This window comes from Onychostruthus taczanowskii, unplaced genomic scaffold (assembly GCF_017590055.1).
Source record: "Onychostruthus taczanowskii isolate IOZ18803 unplaced genomic scaffold, ASM1759005v1 scaffold31, whole genome shotgun sequence".
Classification (NCBI taxonomy): Eukaryota; Metazoa; Chordata; class Aves; order Passeriformes; family Passeridae; genus Onychostruthus; species Onychostruthus taczanowskii.
In genome coordinates this window covers 6,022,885-6,044,845 of record NW_024500461.1, presented here as the reverse complement: position 1 = coordinate 6,044,845, position 21,961 = coordinate 6,022,885, and the positions used below count along the sequence as shown (strand labels likewise).

The 21,961-nt window shown below is 40.7% G+C and overlaps 1 protein-coding gene across 4 annotated transcripts in view; it reads right to left on the bottom strand.

Annotated features, from left to right (window-relative positions):
* The window catches only part of CRADD (CASP2 and RIPK1 domain containing adaptor with death domain), a 102,631-nt gene that overhangs the window by 9,192 nt on the left and 71,478 nt on the right, over nucleotides 1–21,961 (bottom strand). For 2 of the 4 annotated variants that reach the window (XR_005953060.1, XR_005953061.1), the window contains exons 3-4: nucleotides 2,447–2,804; nucleotides 379–634 (exon numbers count right to left, since the gene is read on the bottom strand). Coding sequence is in view for 2 of the 4 variants with exons in the window: in XM_041409856.1 (XP_041265790.1) it covers nucleotides 2,509–2,804 (296 nt within the window). In the remaining 2 variants the exon portion in view is untranslated. Of the gene's footprint in view, nucleotides 1–378; nucleotides 635–2,288; nucleotides 2,805–21,961 lie in introns of those variants that run through there. The other 2 variants (XM_041409856.1, XM_041409857.1) reach the window with 1 other exon arrangement.

Sequence of the window (21,961 nt, the reverse complement as noted above, 5' to 3'; positions counted from 1 at the left end):
TGGAACAGATTGCCCAGATATGTTTGGATGCCTCATTCCTGGAAGCATTCAAGGCCAGGTTCGATTGGGCTTTGAGCAAACTGGTGTACTGAAAGGTGCCCATGGCAGATGTGTTGGAGCTAGATGATCTTGGAGATTCCTTTCAACCCAAACCATCCTATGATTTCATGAAATAAAGAGTATGAAATGCAAAGCTCACTCAGGGAAGAAGGTACCAGGGTCATGTGAGTGTGCCCACTACATTGCTTTACTGCCCAGACTGGTTGCCTCCTTGAAGCACTGTGCTCATTCTGGGTTAACTGGGGATGAACTGCCTCGAAGGGCCAGACTGTGTTTAGACTTGGTCCTTGTTGGTTCAGAGCAAGGTAAGGTACTTACATTTATGACACTGGGAGTCAACTTCTTCCTCTACATCACATTTGCAATAGTTCCTCCTGTCAACGATCTCTAGCTTTTTTTCCTCCAAACTGCTCCCAGGAAGGGTGCTTTGCCTCTCTTCCCTAATATGCAAACCATGCTCCTGTCAATCTCACTGTCAGAATTGCTTCAAAGTCCTCATCCCACTCCCTGGGCTGGGCTGTGCTCATACGAATTTGCCAAATGTCTGTACACCTGCTCTGGGATGGTTTTCCACCTAAAAAAGAACATGTTGGCATTAAAGCATCATGAAACAGAAAAAAAATAAAACCTAAACCCTAAATTGATTTACCTTGTTTATCTGGATTTTTTTGATACAGTTAATCGCTGGAAGTAGGATATGCTTAGTTAAGCTCTGAGTGATGTATAACAGTATCACAATTACTGAAGGCCAGAGCTCTATACAGAAGATTAAAACCAAAATACTACCAGATTGCTTCAGAACCTGCAGGAGCCAGATCCTGCCAGAACATATTTTCTGTTTCCTTGCTTCTAAAAACCAAGGCATAAAGGATTTCTTTAAAATCTCTTTGTCTTTTCTAATTTCCCATGTATTTCAAAGTGTGCATATAAAAAGAACACATTTTTAAAAATTAAAAGCAGTGAAGTTCATTCTTGCCCCAGTAAAAACTTCAGACAAGGCTGTTAAGCTGTGAAATTAGAGCAAATTTTGCAAAATGGGAAGTTCTTTGGCAATGACTCTGTAGATGAAACAGTCTAAAGTAACTTGCTCATAAATGGACCTAGAAACTCAGCATCAAAATTCTGTTCTTCATTTACTGTACAGCAAACTGCTCAGGGAGAATTAAAATGTATTTTGCCTCTTATCATTAGGCCTCAGAGAGCATCTGGTCACTCCCATTGCCTTTGGGTATCCTTCAGACTGATCCCCCCTTGCCTGGTCAGCAAAGATCTCGGTATTTTTTTCCAGCAGGAATAAAATCTCCATGACAGAAGAGAAGGAGAAGAGCAAAGCTTCACTGTTTTCCTGCATAAAATCCTATCTTCATGGGTGGCACAATTACACTAGCAAAGAACTGAGGATAGCAGTGTCAAAGCTGCCCCCACAAGGTGCAGAAAAGCTGATAGAAAGCAAATGAGCCTGGTGGATGGCTGGAGGGAAGCTGGAGGGAGAGGAGTGGGAAGTTCACCTTGACCAGAAAGGACCTACAGAATCCACTACCTTGCTGGGTGTGCAGTGGTCAGAGCAATGTGCTATGGATGCTTGACCTCACCATGAAATAAGGTTGCCTGGATACCGAGCACAGTTCAAAGACTCTGCAGGCACCTGAGGTCTCCCAGTTTATTAGCAGAGACAAACATGGACAACTTAGAAGTTGTCTCCTTTTTTAGGCTGCTTCTTGTTCATTTTACCTGGTTCTTGCCTACTTCTGGTCACTTTTCTACTGTGTGTCTTCCCTGAGAACTCCCCACCTGTGACAAGGCATAAGCACATAGGGCCTGCCTGCAGAAGCCTACACCCATTAAATTATAATGGCAGAAACCCCCGCAGGCACACTACATTCCTGCTACTTCCACTTAGGGCCTTTTTCAAAGGCAGACCAAAGTGGCAGCCATCTATCCTAGCAAGAAATTGTACGTGCTGAAACTTTTATAAATGTGAATTACAATAACTGTTGTAAAATTGTTAAATTAGTAATGGTGATTAGTCTCATTTCTTGCTATAATATCAGGGAACTAGCATGAAACAGCAGTAAAAAGGCTCCTACATAGTCCAGAAAATAAGTTAAACCAAGTCTTACTCCCTCAGTGAAATCAAAAACCTTGCTGAACTCACAACACTCCCGCCTGCTTTCAAGAACTTTGTCACCCTATATCCCCACTGAAAGAGCACAAAAGGGAGCAGGAAAGAGTGATCCATTTTTTAATGCCTGCTAAAAATTAATCTGGCATGAAAAGAATTACAAGTCATAAGATGCCACAGAAAACTGGAATGTTTAAGCTTAATAAAATCACAGTTCCCAATCCCACTTTTTTTACAGCTTGAAGCATCTGATCTTCAACATACATTTCCATCCTCTTCACTTAATTGAACGAAATACGTGGATGCTCTGAATAAATAGCATGGCTTCACTCAAGCATGTAGTGTATCACCGAAGGATCCACTTCCTCTGCCATCAGACTGGAGTGCAGACTTTGGATTGTTGCTTTTTTCCCCAAACGCTGTTTCCACAGGACAAATGCAGCTACGATCTGTGACTGCAGGTTGTGAGGGTGATTGACTTTACATCGATAGATGTCAGTATGGGACAAACCCAAGCACAGAGCTACATGCTCCCATTCAGGCCCCAGCCTCCTCGCCAGCTTGTTCAGCTGCTGATCTGTTGGTGACAGCTTCAAAATGCACGGTGCAACCTCGGTTAAATCTGTAAAAGAGGAAAAAAAAGAAAGAGAAAGAAAAAGCGTGTGTGTCACTAGGCAGTGCTGCAAACGTTAATGGGAGACCTTGACAAAGGAGAGAATAAGCATGAGCAAAGTTGAAGCAAAATAATTAATTAATTAAAGAAACAGAATACATATTGACCTAGAAAAATTAATTACATAATCAACCAGAAGATTAATCAGAGGAAAATTAATGCTCAGTAGACCATACTAGGGAGCCTTGTGGTTTTGAATGTCAGTAACCCAGACATCAGAACTGTACACCAAAGCAAAAACTTCCAAAAGTAATTATAGATTATGGGGTAGTGAACAAGAAAGGTTTTCAGGGAACCTGTTTCCAGCAGCCACCATCCTCAATGTGCTTGCACCAGTATGATACAGTGACAAGTGACAAACATGGGACCAATAATACCTTATTACTCCCATTCTGGGACTCCATTTATACACTTCAGAAATAACTTTGATTCCTTAGGTAATAGGCATTACACTTTTATTTTTTTCCTGAGGGTTGTTCGCAGGAAATTCTGACCTAAGATGCTACTTACCCTTTCTGCCCTGTCATATATGGCAAACTCATCTTGAGGAGACCAGCGTTGAGGGCTTTTCCTCTATTTGAATGAATCCATAAGCATGGTTCAGGTGAACCCAAATGAACAGGGCATCAACACTGTTCACAAACAAAAATTATGCTTCCTTATTCCTCGGATCTTGTAACACTCCTGAAATCAGGCATGCATGTGCCACAGCTCCATGCATCTGACCTCCTTGAAGATGTTTTCAGGAGAATGCAAGGAGGTCCCATTTTCCTCTGAGATTTTTGCCTGATGTTAAGTCCCTTTGGATTGTCCACGTGCCCAAGAGAATGCACTCTTCATCCAAAAAGATGCTTCACATTCAACTGGTACCTGAGGAGAACAGGATCAATACAACTACCAAAACAGTCTTCACAGGAAGCATTCAGATAGCTGTAATTACCAGCAGTAAAAATCTTGTAGGGACTGAATCAAGCTTTTCTTGCATACACAACCGATCTCTTTATATCCCTAGGATAATCTGATAATTAAAATAAAACTCCAAAAGTATTAATACAAACAGCCAAGTTAGAATATTCAGAAACATGCTGTGTGGGATCCAGCTCACCTAACTACAGGTAACACCTCCTGAACTAAATATGCTAGGATTAATTATTGTTGAGAAGAGAAATAGACTCTTCTAAAATACAAACCCTTTCACTGGAAGGAAGATGTCTAAAATAATCAGATTAATTAAACATCTCTAAATGTGTACATTTCTCTCCACTGATTATAAAAGGAGCATTGGGTATAAACTCAAATATTGATGTTGATGCTGTAAACAGCCAGTGACAGCGAAATGATTCTCTGCCTATAAGTCGAAACCATATGCCAGCCTTTAAAAAGGTGCATTTAGAAAAGCAGCACAAAATACCTACAAAGCATATTTGTTCTTTGATAGCCTTTGTGATCAAAAGCTGAAATGAAGAGTAAATGCAATCTGCAATTGCTGCTCTACTTCTCTTGCTGAAGATACTGCAAAAGAAACACAGGCAAAATATCCCCTTGAAAAATGCTGATTATAGCCTGTTGGTCTGAAGCAGCAGACTCCCTACAGAAATGCCACTTTGCAAAATCTAATTTATAGCTCCAATATCATGCTCACAGTCTCCACTACAGCAGAACAGAAACTCCAGAAAGCACCATTCCTTCCTTTTATCAAAAGTAATTGTTTTTGCATAGAAGACCCAGAGCCTGCAAATGTTTGCACAATCTCAGCCAAATAATACACAAGAACTACACAAAGCTGCTTTGAGTAAAGAGAAAATTGCTTTCTGAAGAATATTTAGGTCTCTTTCATCTTTCTGTCTCCGGACTACCAAAGGAATCTGGGGCAAGTGCTAGTTTGTGGATAGGGCAGAGGATGCACAACTTCTGAAGAAGGCTGAGCAATACCTGTGGGGCTGCCCTGTGCTGTCACACCAGATGTGATACCAGTTTCACAGGCAAGTCAGGACACGGTGGTGTCTTTCATGAATGCAAATAGTTGAGAATAAAATAAATATAGCTACACTGTGCTGTCACCAACAATACTTTTTGATATTAAACCTTTTCTTTGACTTATGGTCAGCTACTGTGTAGCCACAGCAGTAATACCTGCCAGCCTGGGCTTTTTGCTCTCCCACTGAAGTTTTCATATGTCACATCCACTAGCAGAATGATTTTATGATACTGAAATGTGATCAAGCAGGATGACCTAACAATAATACATGTCAGCTTGTCCATCCAGCCTTTGATATAATCAGGCTTTCTTACTACAACAAGTATCTTGCCTTCAGTCTGTTATCAGTCCTTTAATAAGGATCAGAATAAAACCCATCCAGGAGGTCTTTTCATCTTATGCTACCATCTGATTCTAATATGGATGTGGAAAACTCTGGGACAGAAGCCAAATGTTAAATTTAATACAAAGGACTGGTATTTCAGTCTCATTTTATTTTCTGTGATAGCTCATTTTCTGCTCTGATACAAAAACATTGAGGAAAATTGGAGATAAATACTACATGACAGGCAATGTTATTTAGAGGTATAGAGAAATATTTAGTGATATCTTTCAGTTATGACAAATGCAAAATCACAAAAAGATTTGGATATGCTCTAGGATTAATGCTATTCCTAATTTAATAAACATAATGGCATTTGAGGTGAAATAGAAATGAGTTCTCTGTGCTCATGCCCAAACTGCTTTGAATATATTGCAAAAATATTAAAGATACCTTTTTTTAAGCTATGTTTACTATAAACTCTCATTTATAATCTTCACTTGTCAGGAACTGCCTGAGGGAGGTAATGAGATTAGAGCAAAAGTTTCAATTATGCAGATCCTGCAGTTGCATTTGAAAGGTACTTTTAGGATACTGAGACCTCATTTTTGAAAAAAAAAAAAAAAGGTCAAGTTTTTCTTGCTCTAGGTGGGTCTGATGAGTAGGTGTACATGCTTCCACTTCCATTTAGCAAAATGAGGACTGCACTGTTAAAAATGGGAAGATGTGGAAGAAGCGGGGCTTGGGGCACCACCAGAGGGTGTTGAGGGTTGCTCTGGAGAAGGCAATTTGTGCTGCTGTCACCTCCAGCAAGAGCACCAAGTGAAACACTCTGTCCAGCTGTAAGGTGCCACAGCCACACGCTGCAGAGATTTAGAGGCTGAAGTCTCGCTGCTAATGCTGAAGCCACAAAGCAATGAGACCCTGAGCAATGAGGAGCCAACAACTCTGTGCTGGGGAGAGAGCCAGCCTGGTGCAGAGCTGCTCTCCTGGGACCACCAGCCAGCTGGTTCTTGGGACCATGAAAATTCCCTTCCATGAATTGGAGGAGATGGTTGGAGATGGAAGGACACTCTCCACTCTGCTTGTGAAGCTGAAACTGACCCAGAGAAAGACATGTGGCTCCTTCTATTCAAAGCTGTAGCACAAGGGAATGTGCTTCTCCCCATCCCTGGTGAAGGAAGCTCATCCACACCAAGCTTTATCCTAGTTGTTCCAGTTAAAATCCAGGAGATGTTGACTGCTTCTGGCCTGTTTGTACATCTGTACTTCCAGACCACTGCACAAACCAAGAGTTACAATGGTGCTGGTAAGTGTGGACAGGAAACAGAGCTGGATATAAATAGTATCACAGATACAGACCAGACAAAACAGTCACCCAAATACTAAAACCACATGGGGCAAAGGCAGACAGTCACCATTTTGCATTTCTTTTTCTTCAGAACCTCTATAGCTTTAAGTAGGAGACTCCAAGAAGATGCTGGAAAAATCAGGGGAACGGAACACAAACTCACCTCAGCTGTGTCCCACTTGGCACAAATGACAGGATGTAAGATAAAGCCCACACAGGAGACAGCAGCCAAAAGGGCTGAGGTATTTCTGCGTGACCTGAGAAGTACTCAGTTGATTCCTCAGAACTGCTGGGGCCAAAAGTGCCTTACAGTTTTATCTAAAGGACCCTTCCCCATGTACGTGTGACTTCTTTGTGCATGACCAAAAGCATTTGTCAGAGTTTCAGAGAGACTTCTCCAATGCAAAGTCAATACATTTTAACACAAACCCAACTTTTTGGCTTTTGCTCCCTACTGGGTAAAAGGGGCTTGGATGGAAATTGCACCTGAATCCAAAGTACTGAAAAAGTCTCAGTCAGTTGTCGCCTAATTGTACAAGAACAATGCCACAGGCAGTTCAGGGGTCAATTGAAGAGTCAGGGATATATTATGGCCCATCTTTTATCTAATAACTAATAAATCTGTCTTTTGGGAAAGGTGTTTCTGCAGACTGGCCTCTGCGTCCAGCACTTCCTCTGTATTTTATCCACTTAAAGGACCATGTACATACTTATTGGATAAGACAGAAGGAGCCCTGGAAGAGAAAATGGGAATCTCTGAGCTGCACATTCTACTATTGAGGTGCACAGACATAGTCCATTTCTCTTGGTAAATCATTACAGAAAAAAGATAAAGACATCCCTGGGAAGGGTCAAGAATGCTTCCTAGCCTCCAGTACAGCACCTGCTTGAGAGAAAACTCTCCTGGGAATCAAGCAGTATGCTGAAATGAAGCATGCAAGAGCCCTTGGCAGGAACAATGCTAGGAAAATGCTCTAATTTTTATATAATCACATCAGAAACATGTCGGAGAGTCTGGTCTTCAGACCCTGCATAACTGGAATGGGACTGTGAAGAGGAGTAACTGCTCGGGCATGCATCTGGCCTCAGCATCTCCCCCTGCTAGGTGTATGGAGTCCTTCGTGATCTGGACGCAAGACACTAACTGTTCTTCACTTAACCCTCTTATCAGATCCTCATCATGATTTCTGAAGAGTTCAAAGCAAACATTTCAGAGTCCTCTTTAATCATCTTTTCAGGCATCTGGAAAACAGTTCTTCCCTGAGAAGTAGTAAAGTTAGATTAAGAGGTTCTACAAGCAGCAAACCAAAGACGCCTGACTTTCCCCCCAGGATGTGAATCCTACATCTGACTTCAGGTATTCTCCAGCCGCTTACCTATTCCCAAGACACTCATGAAACTGCTCCTTTACTCAACAGCAAATAGACAGGCTTCTTGAGTTTGGACAAGAGGTTCAGAAGCTACTACATGCATACACACAGCACCCCACAGCAGAGGAGTGCATGGCCCTGGTTACTACATGAAATTAAGCTAAAAGGGACTCTGAAGCACCTCAGAACCATCATGGCTAGCATGCCATCAGTGGCACGTGGGGCACTTCAGCTAAAGGAAAACATAGATAATAATGAATCTAGTGCAAGGTTCTGCTTCCCTCCAGCCCACTCATTCACGTAGCCTGAGCCACAGACCCAGCACTGGGCACTGAATGGGCATGGTTGCCAAGGCTGTGTGCTGTGTGTTTCGGCAGCTGTGCTATGTTACAGAAATTATTACTGACTGAATGTCACAACAGTAAACAGCATGCACATAAACAGGTACATTTGCTTTAGAGTAAAAACCCCTCGGAGAGAGCAAAACAGTGAGAGTGTGTCATGAAGAAAGACAACATTTGGCAGATGAGGTTGGGACAGGCTGTCGTGAGCAGCGAGGTGGGATTGCAGAACCTGAACTGAAGGACACTACGTAACCCTCCCACTAATGGAGAGACTGGAGAGTTCTAGAAGCTGCAACCGCCCCGAGCTGCCAGAGATGCTGGATGAAAGGGACAGCAGAGAAGAAGCATTTTGAGGGATCCCAGTAAGTGCTACAGATCATTGAAGTGAAACACAAGATTATGGTGAAGATCCTGGTGAGAAGGATGGAATAAAGAGAAATTCTTGGGTAACTGCAGGGGATGGCTTGGCTTGGATTTTTTAGAAAATAAGATGAGAGGTGACAATAAGTCTCCATTTGTACAGCTGCTCTGCTGTTTTTTTGTTTGGCTGTACTCTCCCAACACTATATTAACAGCTGAAACTGCAGGCAAATGCCTGTCCTCTTCCTACATCACATTCAAATTCATAAGCCAACCTACAGCCATAAATGACTGGGGTGCCAGACAGGAGAATTTTATGCTTGTTTGAGTAGTCATGCTTTACAGTTTCTGTAACTTGGTAACTTCTGATCTGATGAATGCAAACATTATATACAGAATTTGCATGAATAAAACCAACTTCTCTCAATTAGTGATCATAAAACACTCTGAAGCATACTTCTGTCATGGTAATTTACATTTCCAAGTATCTTAATTAAATTATGAAAGGCACTAATCAAAATGAAAGCAAATATGAAATACATTTTTAAGACTGGCTGCATTCTTTCTCATTGTGCTGATTTTTATGACTTGCATTAAAAGATACTAAGTTCTCTGTCTTATTTTTAATGAACTGGAATCTACCATACATATGAGAGCCAATATGCAGAATAAATTGTGACCATGATCCTTTGGTAACCAAATCTATGGCACTTCCCTGAAGTGAAGCACAATCCACCCGAGGTACCAAATTCAGCTCCTTCCTGCCAAAAGCTTGCTGGGACTCTGCATTAGTGGTGCAATTAAAAAGTACATATATCTTCACTTGTTGGCAGCTCTTCTCCTCTGTGAGCTCTAAAACACCACACTTTGTGACATTAAGTACATTTTGGGTATTAGGGTAAGAAAAACAGCATAAAATTTTGTAAATCTACAGGCAATTCAAGAACACAAATGTTTCTATTTTGGCTCAGTACCAGCAGCTAATTCATATATTCTTTATCACTTGCTAAGGACTGCCTAGTAGCTGAAGATGTGGAAGTAGACTGCTAAAATCTGAAACATAAACATTCAGATTTCATTACAAAAGTTTTCAGTTGTATTCCCACTATTCAGTTTCAGTAGCTACGCAGTTATCTTGAACATTTTAAAATCTCTCCTACAGGTTTTGTACCTCTACAGATGTCTGCTATTCTGATAATCTTCAGTACTAATCTATATTAAACAGATTGTCAGAGAAGTCTGCAAATGAATTAATTCTCTCTTCAATTTCCATCATTTTCAAGCCATAGGGAGCAATCCCTGTGTTTAAGGAACTGAAAGAGATTGGGTTTGCACATCTTTGTTCACATTTTACTGGAAAGAGCAGGGAGGAAGTTTCAGCAGTTAATAGTGTGGATGTTATTTTGTCTCCCATGAAAATAAATTAATTACAATCCCACACAGTATTTCTCTGTTACTACATACCATGAGATAAAATAATTAATTTCATAAATAAATGACAGCTGCAGATGCAAACAAGGAAAAGAGCACCTATGCAAAGTAAACAGAAACACAACATAATATAATGTCTACTCTCTTTTCAGGCATTCTAATCCTACATTACAGTCAGGATTAGATTTAATCATACTGTGGCTTTATACCTTGCATTTGATGTTGCTGTAGACACTGAAGTAGAAGTAAAATTTGCTTAATATTTTCTATTAATTTCTATATTGTTATACATAAGTGAGTAATATGCATGAGCACTGAAACCACAGCTAATGATGGCATCTTTGCAGTGTACCTTTGATATAAATTCATTAACAGGTTCAGCATGCAGCAATACACCAAGGGAAAAAAGAAGTATCTACTCAATTGTTAGGTTCTGTGGAACATTCAAGCTTTCAGAAACTATTAGACAGCACAAAGACACTGCTAGACTGAAAGAGTAGAGATGAGAGTTTTTGTTTTACAGGCCAACAGTTACACTAAGAGTCAACCCCACAAATAATGCTGAAAAATCAAATTCTGAAGTATGTCACTGCATTTCTATATAGTTTTCAATGCTCTGCAGTTCCTAGTAAATTGAATGGTCCTTGATAATACAGAACTTTCAACACTAATTACAGATCTGAAGCCCACAGAGCCATAATTTCTTAGTCAAGTTTCTTCTCCACACTATCACAAATAAAAATAAACTATCAGCAGGTGATTGTATGAAGTTGTGATGATCATAAAATACATTCATATTTGTTGTCTCAAGGTATCATAGGAGGCAAATGTTTACCCTTGTGGGTTGGGCAGTTCTGACAGATTAATTCACCCACTCTAAGTGAAAAACAAAGCTAACTGGAGCAATTAATGACTGTTTTGTCAGCAAGGTGACAAAATCATCATGCAACTTTTGTCAGGGGATTGGAAGTGATCTTCTTTTGACAGATGTTACTTGAATGCTTATTTCAAAAAGCCTGAGCTGTCTTTCAAAGAGCTGAGGCAAGTGTTAATCTTGCTGCTCCTTTGCACGCAAGAATCAAAGATTCCTTGAGCTTTTAATCTGTTGAGTACAATAAGAGAGTAAACTTTTTTTACTGGCAACTTTCATATCAAGAAATCTTTCTAAAGACTACAGCATTTCAGCAACAAAATCATGCGCTTGAACTTTAGCTATCAATATTCCTTTCATGCAACAACAACAACAATGACACTGCCAGTGTGAAGGACTATTTTCTTCTAAAACAAAACTAATCACACATGTTTCCCTTGCAGGACTTAAACCAAATGTGACAATAAACCATTATATTTAGCCTTGATAGAACTATTCATTTCTCCTCAAGGTTTTTTTTTCCTTCAAGTCGGCTCTTCATTTTGCTTTGGCTCAAGTCATTAGAAATATCAGAATCAAAGATCTGCACAACAGATGGAGCTCGGTTGTGAAGAATGCCTTTGGCTGGTGAGGATCTTTGCCTGGCAGGTGTCAAACCAAAATTAATACTGCACATATTATAGTGAAGTGAGACTGCATTCCTTCCTGACCACAAATATGTATTAATAGAACAAGCCATGCACAGCAAGCTAAAACAGTACGATCATTCTGCTGAATGCTCCACTGCTTGGCATTTTATTTAATCACTTACATCCATGCAAAACAAATAAACAAAGTGCAACAGGTTTGTTTAGTGTCTTTTAAAGACATTTTGCATAGGTGTAAAAGACTCTACAAACTGCCATAAGCAACATGGACATAGACCCCTGCTGGTTACTACTTTTCTTCAATTTTTTGTATCAGTGCACTGAGAATGCTTATGAATATTAGTAGACTTTTTAACATTTTAAAATCCACAGGGAAAAAAGGTAGTAGTATTAAAATACAATGCTCAGCTACAATCAGTTGCTATGCCTGGCTTGCCAAATGCAATTCAACTACCTGAGTCAGAAGACAGAGCTTTCCATGAGTGTCAGGAAGGAGGGCTTGGGGAGGCATCACCTGCTTCTCTTCATTTTCAGATGAATGGGAGGCTTAGCATCACAACCAACCCTCTCGAGTGCCAAGTCAGTTAAGATATGCAAGAAACCAATTTGGAATCTCATGGCTGGTTTCACAGATCCATACTGTCCGACAGCAATTTTAGCTATCCAATAGGGCTGTAATTTTAGAAGGTCACAGCCACAAGACTTTTAGTTCTCTGTAAACCAAATGTGAGAATGTATTTGTGTGCATGCACATACATACATACATATATATATATATGTATGTATGTATGCATACACAAACCCCCCTAGTTTTTCAAAATCTTAATTAAAATATATGAAAGTCCTAGATACAAGCAAGTCAAATTCATTCCATTTTCAAAATTTCATTTCCACAAATTCAGGATCTGCCACTTGACCCTGGTATGAAAAGGGTGGAAATGGGAGCGTGGGTGAAGTAATTTCCGAAAGCGAGGCCCTAACTCAGAGAGCACTTTACGCCAGCAGGGACTGGATGAGCACTTCTTTCCCCCCTTGAGTCAGCAGTGACATAACACCCTGCAGCATGTGCTCAGCGGCGGGGCTCGTGGCTGCCCTGTGACACGGTTGGTGCTGGGTGACACAACACGCTGATCCTCTGCAGTCATTAGGGATCCCAAGACAGCATGGAAAGTAAGGAGATGACTCACAGCAGCAACCATGCACTCAAGGGCTAAGGACCCAATTACTTTTCTACTCACTCAGGAATAGCATTTTGCCAAAGGAACTGAAGTAAGTTCAAAATTAAACAAGGTATTGGCAAATATTTGCATTACTTAGGCTATTTGTAGAAGATTTATGCTAGTATTAGTGGGATGATTCATATGCAAAACCTAAACATCTGAAAAAATATTTTGCTTAAACAATTAATTTTCATGTCTCATGCATAGAGAACATTTTCCCTCATAGTTCTGTAGTCTACTAGCTGCCAGACCTTAATCCAGAATTAAAATGTCAATCATTTTGGCTTTTGTACCTAACAAATAAGAAATAAAAATGTTTTAACACCAGAATGAAAAGGTTGGAAGATCGGCAGACCATAAAAGATTTGTTTTACTTGGTTTGGGATTTTTGCACAGCTATGTCTAATCTAAGTAAGGTTGAAACAAAACCAAAAGGCAGAACTAAAAAGTAGACAAATCTCTTCTGTCCCAGAGATGCACAAATACAAGTGATGTTTGTGTCCCTGAAGGAACCAAACCTGAAATCCTGCTGCAAACAAGACAGCAGGGCTGTTATTTCCTTGACAACAGATATCACAGGAACCTCTTGCAGGTAACAATGGAAAGCCAGTCTTAAAAAAGGATTTTTACTTTGTGTAAGCAAACATCTTTTAGGTTCTACAAACTCAGAAACAAAGAAATCGAGAGGTTTTTTTTTCATAATGTTGAAAATTTTAGCACCAGAACTGTATCCCTCCCTCCTCTCCCTCCCTTGGTCCCCTTTGTGGAAATGCACCACACAACATCAGCGTATGAAAACCACACAGTGCCCACCCACCTAACTGGGCCTTCCACTTGAACTTTAGTGTGTGGAAATAGCCTAATGACACAGGGTTCATATCCAAGTTTACAAGCACTAAGTGCAGAAGACAGATGAAAATTTGGCTGCAATTCTTTGGTGTTCTCTAAACTTGGGAGATTCGAACTTTCTAAGTCTGTTACAGAGCCCAGGAGTTGTATGCTAAAGCCACAAGACTGACCTATTTAACTATCTTTATTTAGTCTCGTTGACTGAAAATGAGGGCTTCTTATCTACTCAAAAGAGGTTGACAAGAACATGAAGGTAGTGGTACAACTCAGGTTTTTAAGACATGCTATTTACTAGGCATTACACAGTGATATTTATACTGTATTTGAGACATTTGAGAACTTCAGGCAACCCATGAAAAATCCTTGCTTGAGGCATCTTGGCATTTATACTTGTATAAAGGTTTTCATGTCCAAAATTGCCAAGTAAATGGGAATAGTCAAGCTGAAAACTGTAAAAAGCCTTACTGTTTTCAGAAAGCTCTGTGCAGGCAGATTGTGAGACCTGGAACAAGTATCCTTAGATCACCTCAAGAAGCCACATCTCCTTTTTAAACAATCCAGGTCTAAAGCATTTGACAAAGAGACTCAACAGATCCCTCAGTAAACCAAGCAAGGAAAGTAGAAGCCATTTTTAATATGGTTCTTTGTGTCATGCAATTATTTCCACATGAAAGTAGAGAAATTCAGTCAACCAAAGATGCCTGTGTCTGTAAGTAAGGCAGGAGCACAGATTTTACAGAGAGCAAGTCTGCTTGGAACAGCTGAACAAAAGTTTGATGAAGGAATTTCAAGCAACATAGAAAAATGTCTCAAATACACAAATGAAAAAATTGTAGCTCTGTAAACCCACAGAATACTCTTTTTTTTTTAAGGAACACAGCTTGAGAATATCTATCAAGTAAGATTAGAGCTACATGCGGGGACAGCAGGAGGCAGCTGAAGCAATCTGCAGCACAGCTCCAGTGCTCATCAGTCTCTGACCCTGAGAAAAAAGACAATTACTGCATGAATGTCCACATTAGACCAAACCAGCAAGCCCAGGAAAATACATATCTCTGCTAGAAAGAGAAGGTGAGAACTCCTCAGGTTTTACACAGTGGTCTACAGCTCTGTATGTCCCAATCCAATATACTTTCTTTGACTGACAACTCAGTTGTGGCTTTAATTTTGAAGTTCACATTTTTCTATGGGAATCATAAAAATATAACATCTTTGTCCTGCTCAACAGAAAAACAAATCCAACTATATTTTTTTTTTATTCCTCTGCAGCCTTAGTTTAATTGTGCAACATTTCCTTTAGAAACATATTTGAAGGTGTTTTAGATATGACCTCATTTATACACTATCCCAGGCTTTCCAGGAACCCTGAACCATCAGGCTCCTAGCCTTTCTTGTAATTGAACTACTGTCTTTTATGGCTTCCACACTATACTGTCTGGATGCTCCCCGTGTGACTGGGAGGGGAGATGTTCTGCTAAACACAAACAGTTAGGGAGGAGACTTTGCAGTCTCAGGTGTGGGTTGTGAAAAAGGCTTTGTATGTATTAGGTAATGTACACAGAGTTTGCCATGATTATGTTCAAACAACTCCAAAGAGCTGGGCCTACACAGGTGAAAAAGGAAGAGCCAACGGCCCAGCAGCTCATCTATCCTGTATTTCTTACTCATGACCACAACTTTGAAAGGTGGCCATCTTCAGATGTTGATGGAGCCCTGCTTCACCTCTGCAGTTTTAATCAAAGACTTAATTGACCAGGTCTCAGAAAGGTAAATAATAGATTATCCCAAATAATCTTGAGTAAGGAACTGAGCATACTGGAATATAGTAATCCGCTAAGGTACTGATAAAAAAAGGGAGCAGACAACCAAAGGGATCATTTGCTATTTGAGCTAGAAAGGCTGAAATGTTATGAAAACAAATAGGTACATATCTGCACCTCACCTCTACTCTGCCAGCTGCTTCACATGGAATTTTAAGGCATTGGGTTTAATATGGAAAAACATACCTTTGAATCAAATTCTGATGTCTGCATTTACACAAAGTGATAGTTTTTCCAGGACAGCTCACAATGTAGATTCCTTTTGGGCTCTTCGTCTTAGCACTGACTTAGTCTGTTCCCACCTTCTGCCACCTTCTCAATCTCTCTTCTCTTCCCTGCCTCATGTTGCAATTGCTGGAGGATTCTGGAGCTGGGACAATGTGCTGCCACCACGTCTGCCCACCAGAGAAAGGCAGATGGTCTGTTCCCCAAACCATGCTGGACAGGCATGCAGCCCTCCTGCTGGATAGGTGGACTTGTCTGTCAAAGGTATGTTGCAAGTTTTTTCATTACAAAAATCCCCTCCTACGTTTAAAAAACAGATTTGTTTTTTTCTTTTTCTCTTCCTTCTCCGACTTTTTCTCTCCTTCCACCACTTTTTGAGCAGGAAGGAGAGTGACAGAGAATAATGATTTCCTCAGCTTCTGTTGGAAAAACCCACAAAAATTTTCCACCAAGAGTGAGCTTTTTCTGGTTTGTTTTGTTTGGTTGCTTTTTTGTTTTGTTTTGTTTTGGCCCAGTAAGGTTCAGAAGCCATATTTTAAATTTTAAATTTCCTAAATAATGGTCTAGTTAATACTGTTATTTTGTGTGGAAGGTAGCAGAGACCTGGTACCTCTGTTTCACTTAGATTCCAGCTATGTGGTAAAAAGGTCAGCTTGAATTTTTCTCTTGAGCTGTATCTTTTCAAACCTTTTTTCACGGTTTCAGTTGTATAAATCAAACCCTATGTCCCAGTGTCGATGCACAGCTTGTCAGGCCTTCCTTCTGCCAGTTGGCTCTGCACTTCCCAGTGTTAATTCCCACTGTCTCCACATGTTCGAGAAGGAGGGAGGAAAGCACTGGTGAGCAAGGAGAGGACCAGAGCAGCCAAAAGCTGAAGAGGCTTCCCATGCATGAAGAGAGCACCACAAATGGGTACAGCTGGTAATGGAGACGAAAAAGGTGTTGACACCATTGATTTCTCAATGGCATTGATAGGCAGGGCTCTGAGCAGGTTTGGGACCCTTCAGTCACCGACAAGAACAGAGTGTGTGTATGTACCACACACTGTCTTGGTGTCAACTCAGGAGTCAGCCTTGTTTCGCATGTGCTTTGTCTGAGCTGCTGGGTTAAGATTTTGCTGCCAAACCAGCCCCAGCTGGTTTCAGACTGCTGCTCTCTTTACCAATGCAAAAACAGCCATCTCCCTAATTTCCTCCTTCACAGTATTATTTTTGATATTAACAGGAGCATATACCTAACCAGACTACATAATTAACATGACACAATTTTTAATTATCTACCTACAACCATCTTCCTGCTCTAACTGGTGGTGGTGGTGTTGAAGGGTTGTTTTGCTGGGGGATTTTTGATACTACCATGAAAATTTGAAGTCCCAGGTAGAAACTCACTCAGTACAGAGCTTGTACTCCAGGTGTAGAAGGTGACCCATCACTCTAGCTGTACCACATCTCCCATGAAAAAGAGCTTTTGACACAGAAACAAGCCCAATTCTCATTTGCAATTGCAAGTACATAAGGCAAGACTGTTTCAGAAAAGACAGTGACACATTACTTATTTAGTTTATTCCTTCATCATCTGGGGTTTCTTCATATATTTTTGTCCAGGAATGTCCTATAAGGCTAGGTTGTTACCTGACTGAGACCCTTCCAGCAGAGTCTCCAAGTTGGTGCTGTGACCACAGGGCAGCACAGCTTCCTTTGGGTATCCCTCCTTCAGACAGCACAGCAGGGCTCAATAGCACAGCAAGATGTAACTACATGCCACCCTGACCCAGCAGCAGGGTGCTGGCCTCCTGAAACTCAACAACTATCTACAAAACATGAAACAAGTGGAAATCCAACCTTGTGACCTCGTTGGCGCACGTTCCAGACAAACCTTCACAAATACAGCTCTCGGAAACATGATGAGTTCTGGGGATAAACAACAAGCATCCTCTTTCCTCCATACCTCTGAGTTTGCTTGCTCCTAGAAATAGCGGAAGGAACACCCCAACTGCGTGTATACGCATGCACTTCTCAGCAGACCAGCAGCAAATGTTGATCCAGCAACTGTAGATGGAACACAGCAACCCTACACCAGCAATAGAGCACCACTGGGTCAGATGTTATGGTGTCAGGCCAAATTAAGCATCACGAAGCATGCATCAGCCAAGCCAGCAGTCCTCCTTCGCTTCAGTGAGCCTTGAGCTGTGCTATGTGGAATTGCTGCTTTCCATATGGAATATCACATTCAAAGCAGGGGCTGTCACTGCAACTGCAATAGCATCACTGATTTTTGGTGTAATAAGCTGTATTTAGAGCAGGAAAGTATTGCTCTGTGAGCTGAAAAGCAAACCAAACAACAAGCGATAAAGTCATGAGCTTCAGGTTTTAGTATCTGGTGTCAGTTCCATTTCCCAAAGCAAAGGGTAGTTTATGTACACTGTAGACATTTTCTGTCTGAAGCAATACTAACACATAATCTCTTTATTTATACAGCACATGAAGTGTCCTGCACCCCCATTCACACAATGGTCTGATTCTAGATCCACTCTACTGTTGTTTGTGGGAGGAAATCTAGGTGTGTTGCAGAACAAAACCAATGGATCCTGATATTCTGCAACACCAGACAACGTGATTCCTTCCTCACAAGACTCCAAGGTCCTCCTAGCCCAATTTCAAAAAAAAAGGAGAGGGCAGGGAGAGAAGGGAATGGTAGACAGATCTGTGGTAGAACTAACAACTCAGGATTTCTGGAGTGTTTGTCATATGCTGCAATTGCAAAATCATGCCTCCTGTCTTCCACATAGACAGCAAACCTTTTTTCTCAGGGTACAAGATGATTAGAAAATTCCCCATGCTCACCTTAATTTGGTTTCTTCCCTCACTTGGAAAAGTGATTTCAAAAAAAAGATCAGGCCATTAAGTGTAGTCTAGACTATTGTTTCCAAATACTTCTTTTAGCATGGAAAGGACCAACCATGGAATAAGCAAGCAAGTCGCCCTATTATGCAACAGGCAAGAAAACTATTTGTGCTGCTACACTGTTTTTAATTCCTCTGAAGGCTGCTTTCCCCCAGGGAATTCCAGTAATCTGACTGATTGAAATGTGTTTTGACAAGTTGCAACAGTCCAGAAAACCCACCTACGAAATTACATCCTGGTAGCATCTTCCAAAGTAAACTGAAATCTTGGTATCACAGCTCATTTTGGAAAGCACTGTGCCATAGCCTTCATTTGTTATGAGAACATAGCTTGAGTTTTAGGTGTGGAAAACAGGTGGTATTACACTTATTAATGTCAGCAAGATGTAATCTTCCCCTGTACCAGGTTTTTGTACCAGCAGGGGCCCCATGGATCATCTCCTCAAACTGACCAGAATAAAACCATACAGTCTTAATATATTCTTATTTCATCTACTTTCTTTCACTTTAGGTGAACACACTGCAAAGTCATCAGCTCACCCTGAGGGTTGTTTGTCCACACCCAACAAAGTAAATCAGAACAAGCAGCCAGCATAGATATCAGCATGTTGGAAAGACAGGAATACTAGCAGAGTCAAAGGACCAGGCAATGTTACGCTGAGAAAGTCCTTTTACTACTCACACCAGCAGTGCCTGCAGGCTTCAGACATGTGCCACATGCCAGGCACACCACATGGCTCCCATCACGTAGGTTTTCTGCCAGTACTCCACAAGCCTACCAGTCTCACACTGTCTTGCTTGCCACTGCCATGGTGAGAAAGTATTTGTCTGGGTATGAAGCCCTTACATATGAAGAAGTTAGGATGCAGAGGGCGGAAGTTTTAAAACGCTAAACGGGAAAATATTTTGGAAAGTGAGTCCCAGTATGTATGGATGGACCAACCCCATTCCCTCTCTGGGCTCTGCTCCAGCCCAGATGAGTTAGAACATCCTGGAGATATCTACTAGGAAGACAAAGGAGACAGAGGCATTGAAAAGCCAGGAAGTCTCAGACTAACATATTTCATTTTTCCATATTTTTCTTCCTGAATATCCCAAAACAGAAAGTAGACAGATTTTTTGCAGAAGTTACTAGGATTTATTAAAGACAGGATATTGATATGAAACATTCATGACCCTCAACTTAGCAGTATTTCTCTTGGATGGGGTAACGAAGTAAATTTATTACACATCAGTGCCAAGAAGCTCATAATAAAAATACAGATTATAGTTCTCAGATTCATCAGCTCAAACCAGATATTGTTGAAAAAACAGTCCAGCAGGAAGAATGTCTCATAAGATGCTTGCACTACTAAAGCAACATATGAAATACATATTTTATCCAACAATAGGATACAAAGCAAACTATTTGATTTAAGGACCCTGACACAAAGGCAACCTGTGAAGACATGAGGAGACCCCATGTCATGTTATCCCAGGTGTGGAATGTGGGGAGGAAGATGATAGATATGTTAGACATGGACAAAGCAAGCAGAGACTTCATAGCATCCTGAGCTGATGATTTTATGATACATGAAATAAATTAATAAAGCATGGATAAAGCAAGATAGAGAAATAACGCAATTTCTTGGGAAGCCAGGCTTCAGCAAAGGTTCAGGCATATCACAGTCACAGCAAATCTTCGTATCAATTCTACCCATATCATTTAGTCCCCTCTCCTCTTCCATTCCTGACCTTCATTGCTTTCTTTACTGGAATATACCTAGTGAAGAATCAGTAATCAAGGGCCAATTTATTAAATTCCTGATAGTGAGATCTAAATATTTCATTCTGCTTTTGCTGCACTCCCTACAAAAGTAAAGATATCTCTTCAACATGGTCCCAGAGCTTGCCTGTGTGGCATCTGCATGGTCTGTATGGCTTCAGGAACATCTAACACATCAGCCTGCTGTGAAAGGAGGAACTCGTATGTCCTTAGGTATGATTGAAGGCATTGTCACTGCTGAAAGTTTCCATAAATTACAGTATAACAGACCAACCCTTTAACAACTCGTCTCTTCTCATTTCCAGACATACTACCAAGGGGAAAAATTTATTCTGCCAAGGATTTCCAGTATTTCCAATTCCTCACTTCTTCCATCTCATCCTCAGGAAAAACAAAGCAAAGCCAAAAAATCACAACCCTCCCCCAAATTCCCAAAACAAAGAAAAATTAAATAAACAAAACAAGTAAGCAGCACAGTATTTCTAACTGCCTTCCAAAATACAACAAACAAAAAAGCATTTAAAGTTGCTTTAGTTTGGGAAAGTTATTAACCATGAGATCTCTAGTGCGTGCCCGTGTTTAATAGAGAATGTAATGGAAAAATAGAACTTTAGTGACCATCCAAGAAAGATTTCACGAAAAACAGGGTGGAAAGGAGTTTGTTTGGATTTAATTTTTCCCCAGAAGCATCTCTAGTCCAAACATTACACCACAGGTCAAATGGAGGGGAGCCAGAAAGTGAAACACTTTAAAAATAACCCCTAAAAAGGAAAGTGAAAGTGGCCAGTCTGCTTAGAATCATAGAATAGTTTGGGTTGGAAGGGACCATAAAGACTGTTATCGTTCCAACCCCCCTGTCATGGACAGGGACACCTTTCAATACACCAGGTTGCTCAAAGCCCCATCCAATCTGGCCTTGAACACTTCTAGGAACTAGGAACCCCCAACACCTCTGGGCAACCTGTTCCATTGCCTCATCACTCTTACTAAGAATTTCTCCCTAATATTTAATCTAAACCTACCCTCTTTCAGTCTGAAGCCACTCCTCCTTGTTCTGTCACAACATGTCCTTGCAAAGTCTCCTGCCAAGTTCCACCATTCGTGACCATAAATTGCAAATTCTGTGATAAAAACCAAATTTGGGCTCTGGTATCATCACTGAACATCAGTAAGTACTGCAACCTACACATGGGAAGTCAAACAGAAAAATATATGTTCAGCTTGTAAAATTCTTCCTGACTGGTACTACTGCTTTTAAAATAAGCTTATATTAAAATACTTCAGTTTGGAACTGAAGTTTAAAATACTACAACTGTCCTCAACCCTCCATTGGAGACCTTTCAAGATGCCTCCTTGCAGACAGAGAAGCTCAACAAAGCTCTCACACAAGACCACCTGCCAGCAACATCAGAAAAACTGTATGGGGCAGGTGTCTTGGTAATACTTTATAGCAATAAAGTCCATCATGCCAGTCTGTTTCACGCATATTAATACTCACTTTACTTAAGACATTCCTTCCAAATGAAGGAAAGTAACTTGTTCAATGTCTGATAATGCTCAGACACTGCATTGTGATTTTCATGTAAGTTCATTTCTCCTTTATAGCATTTCCCTGCATCTCAAGGTTGAAGATGCTGAGGAAAGAGAGAAG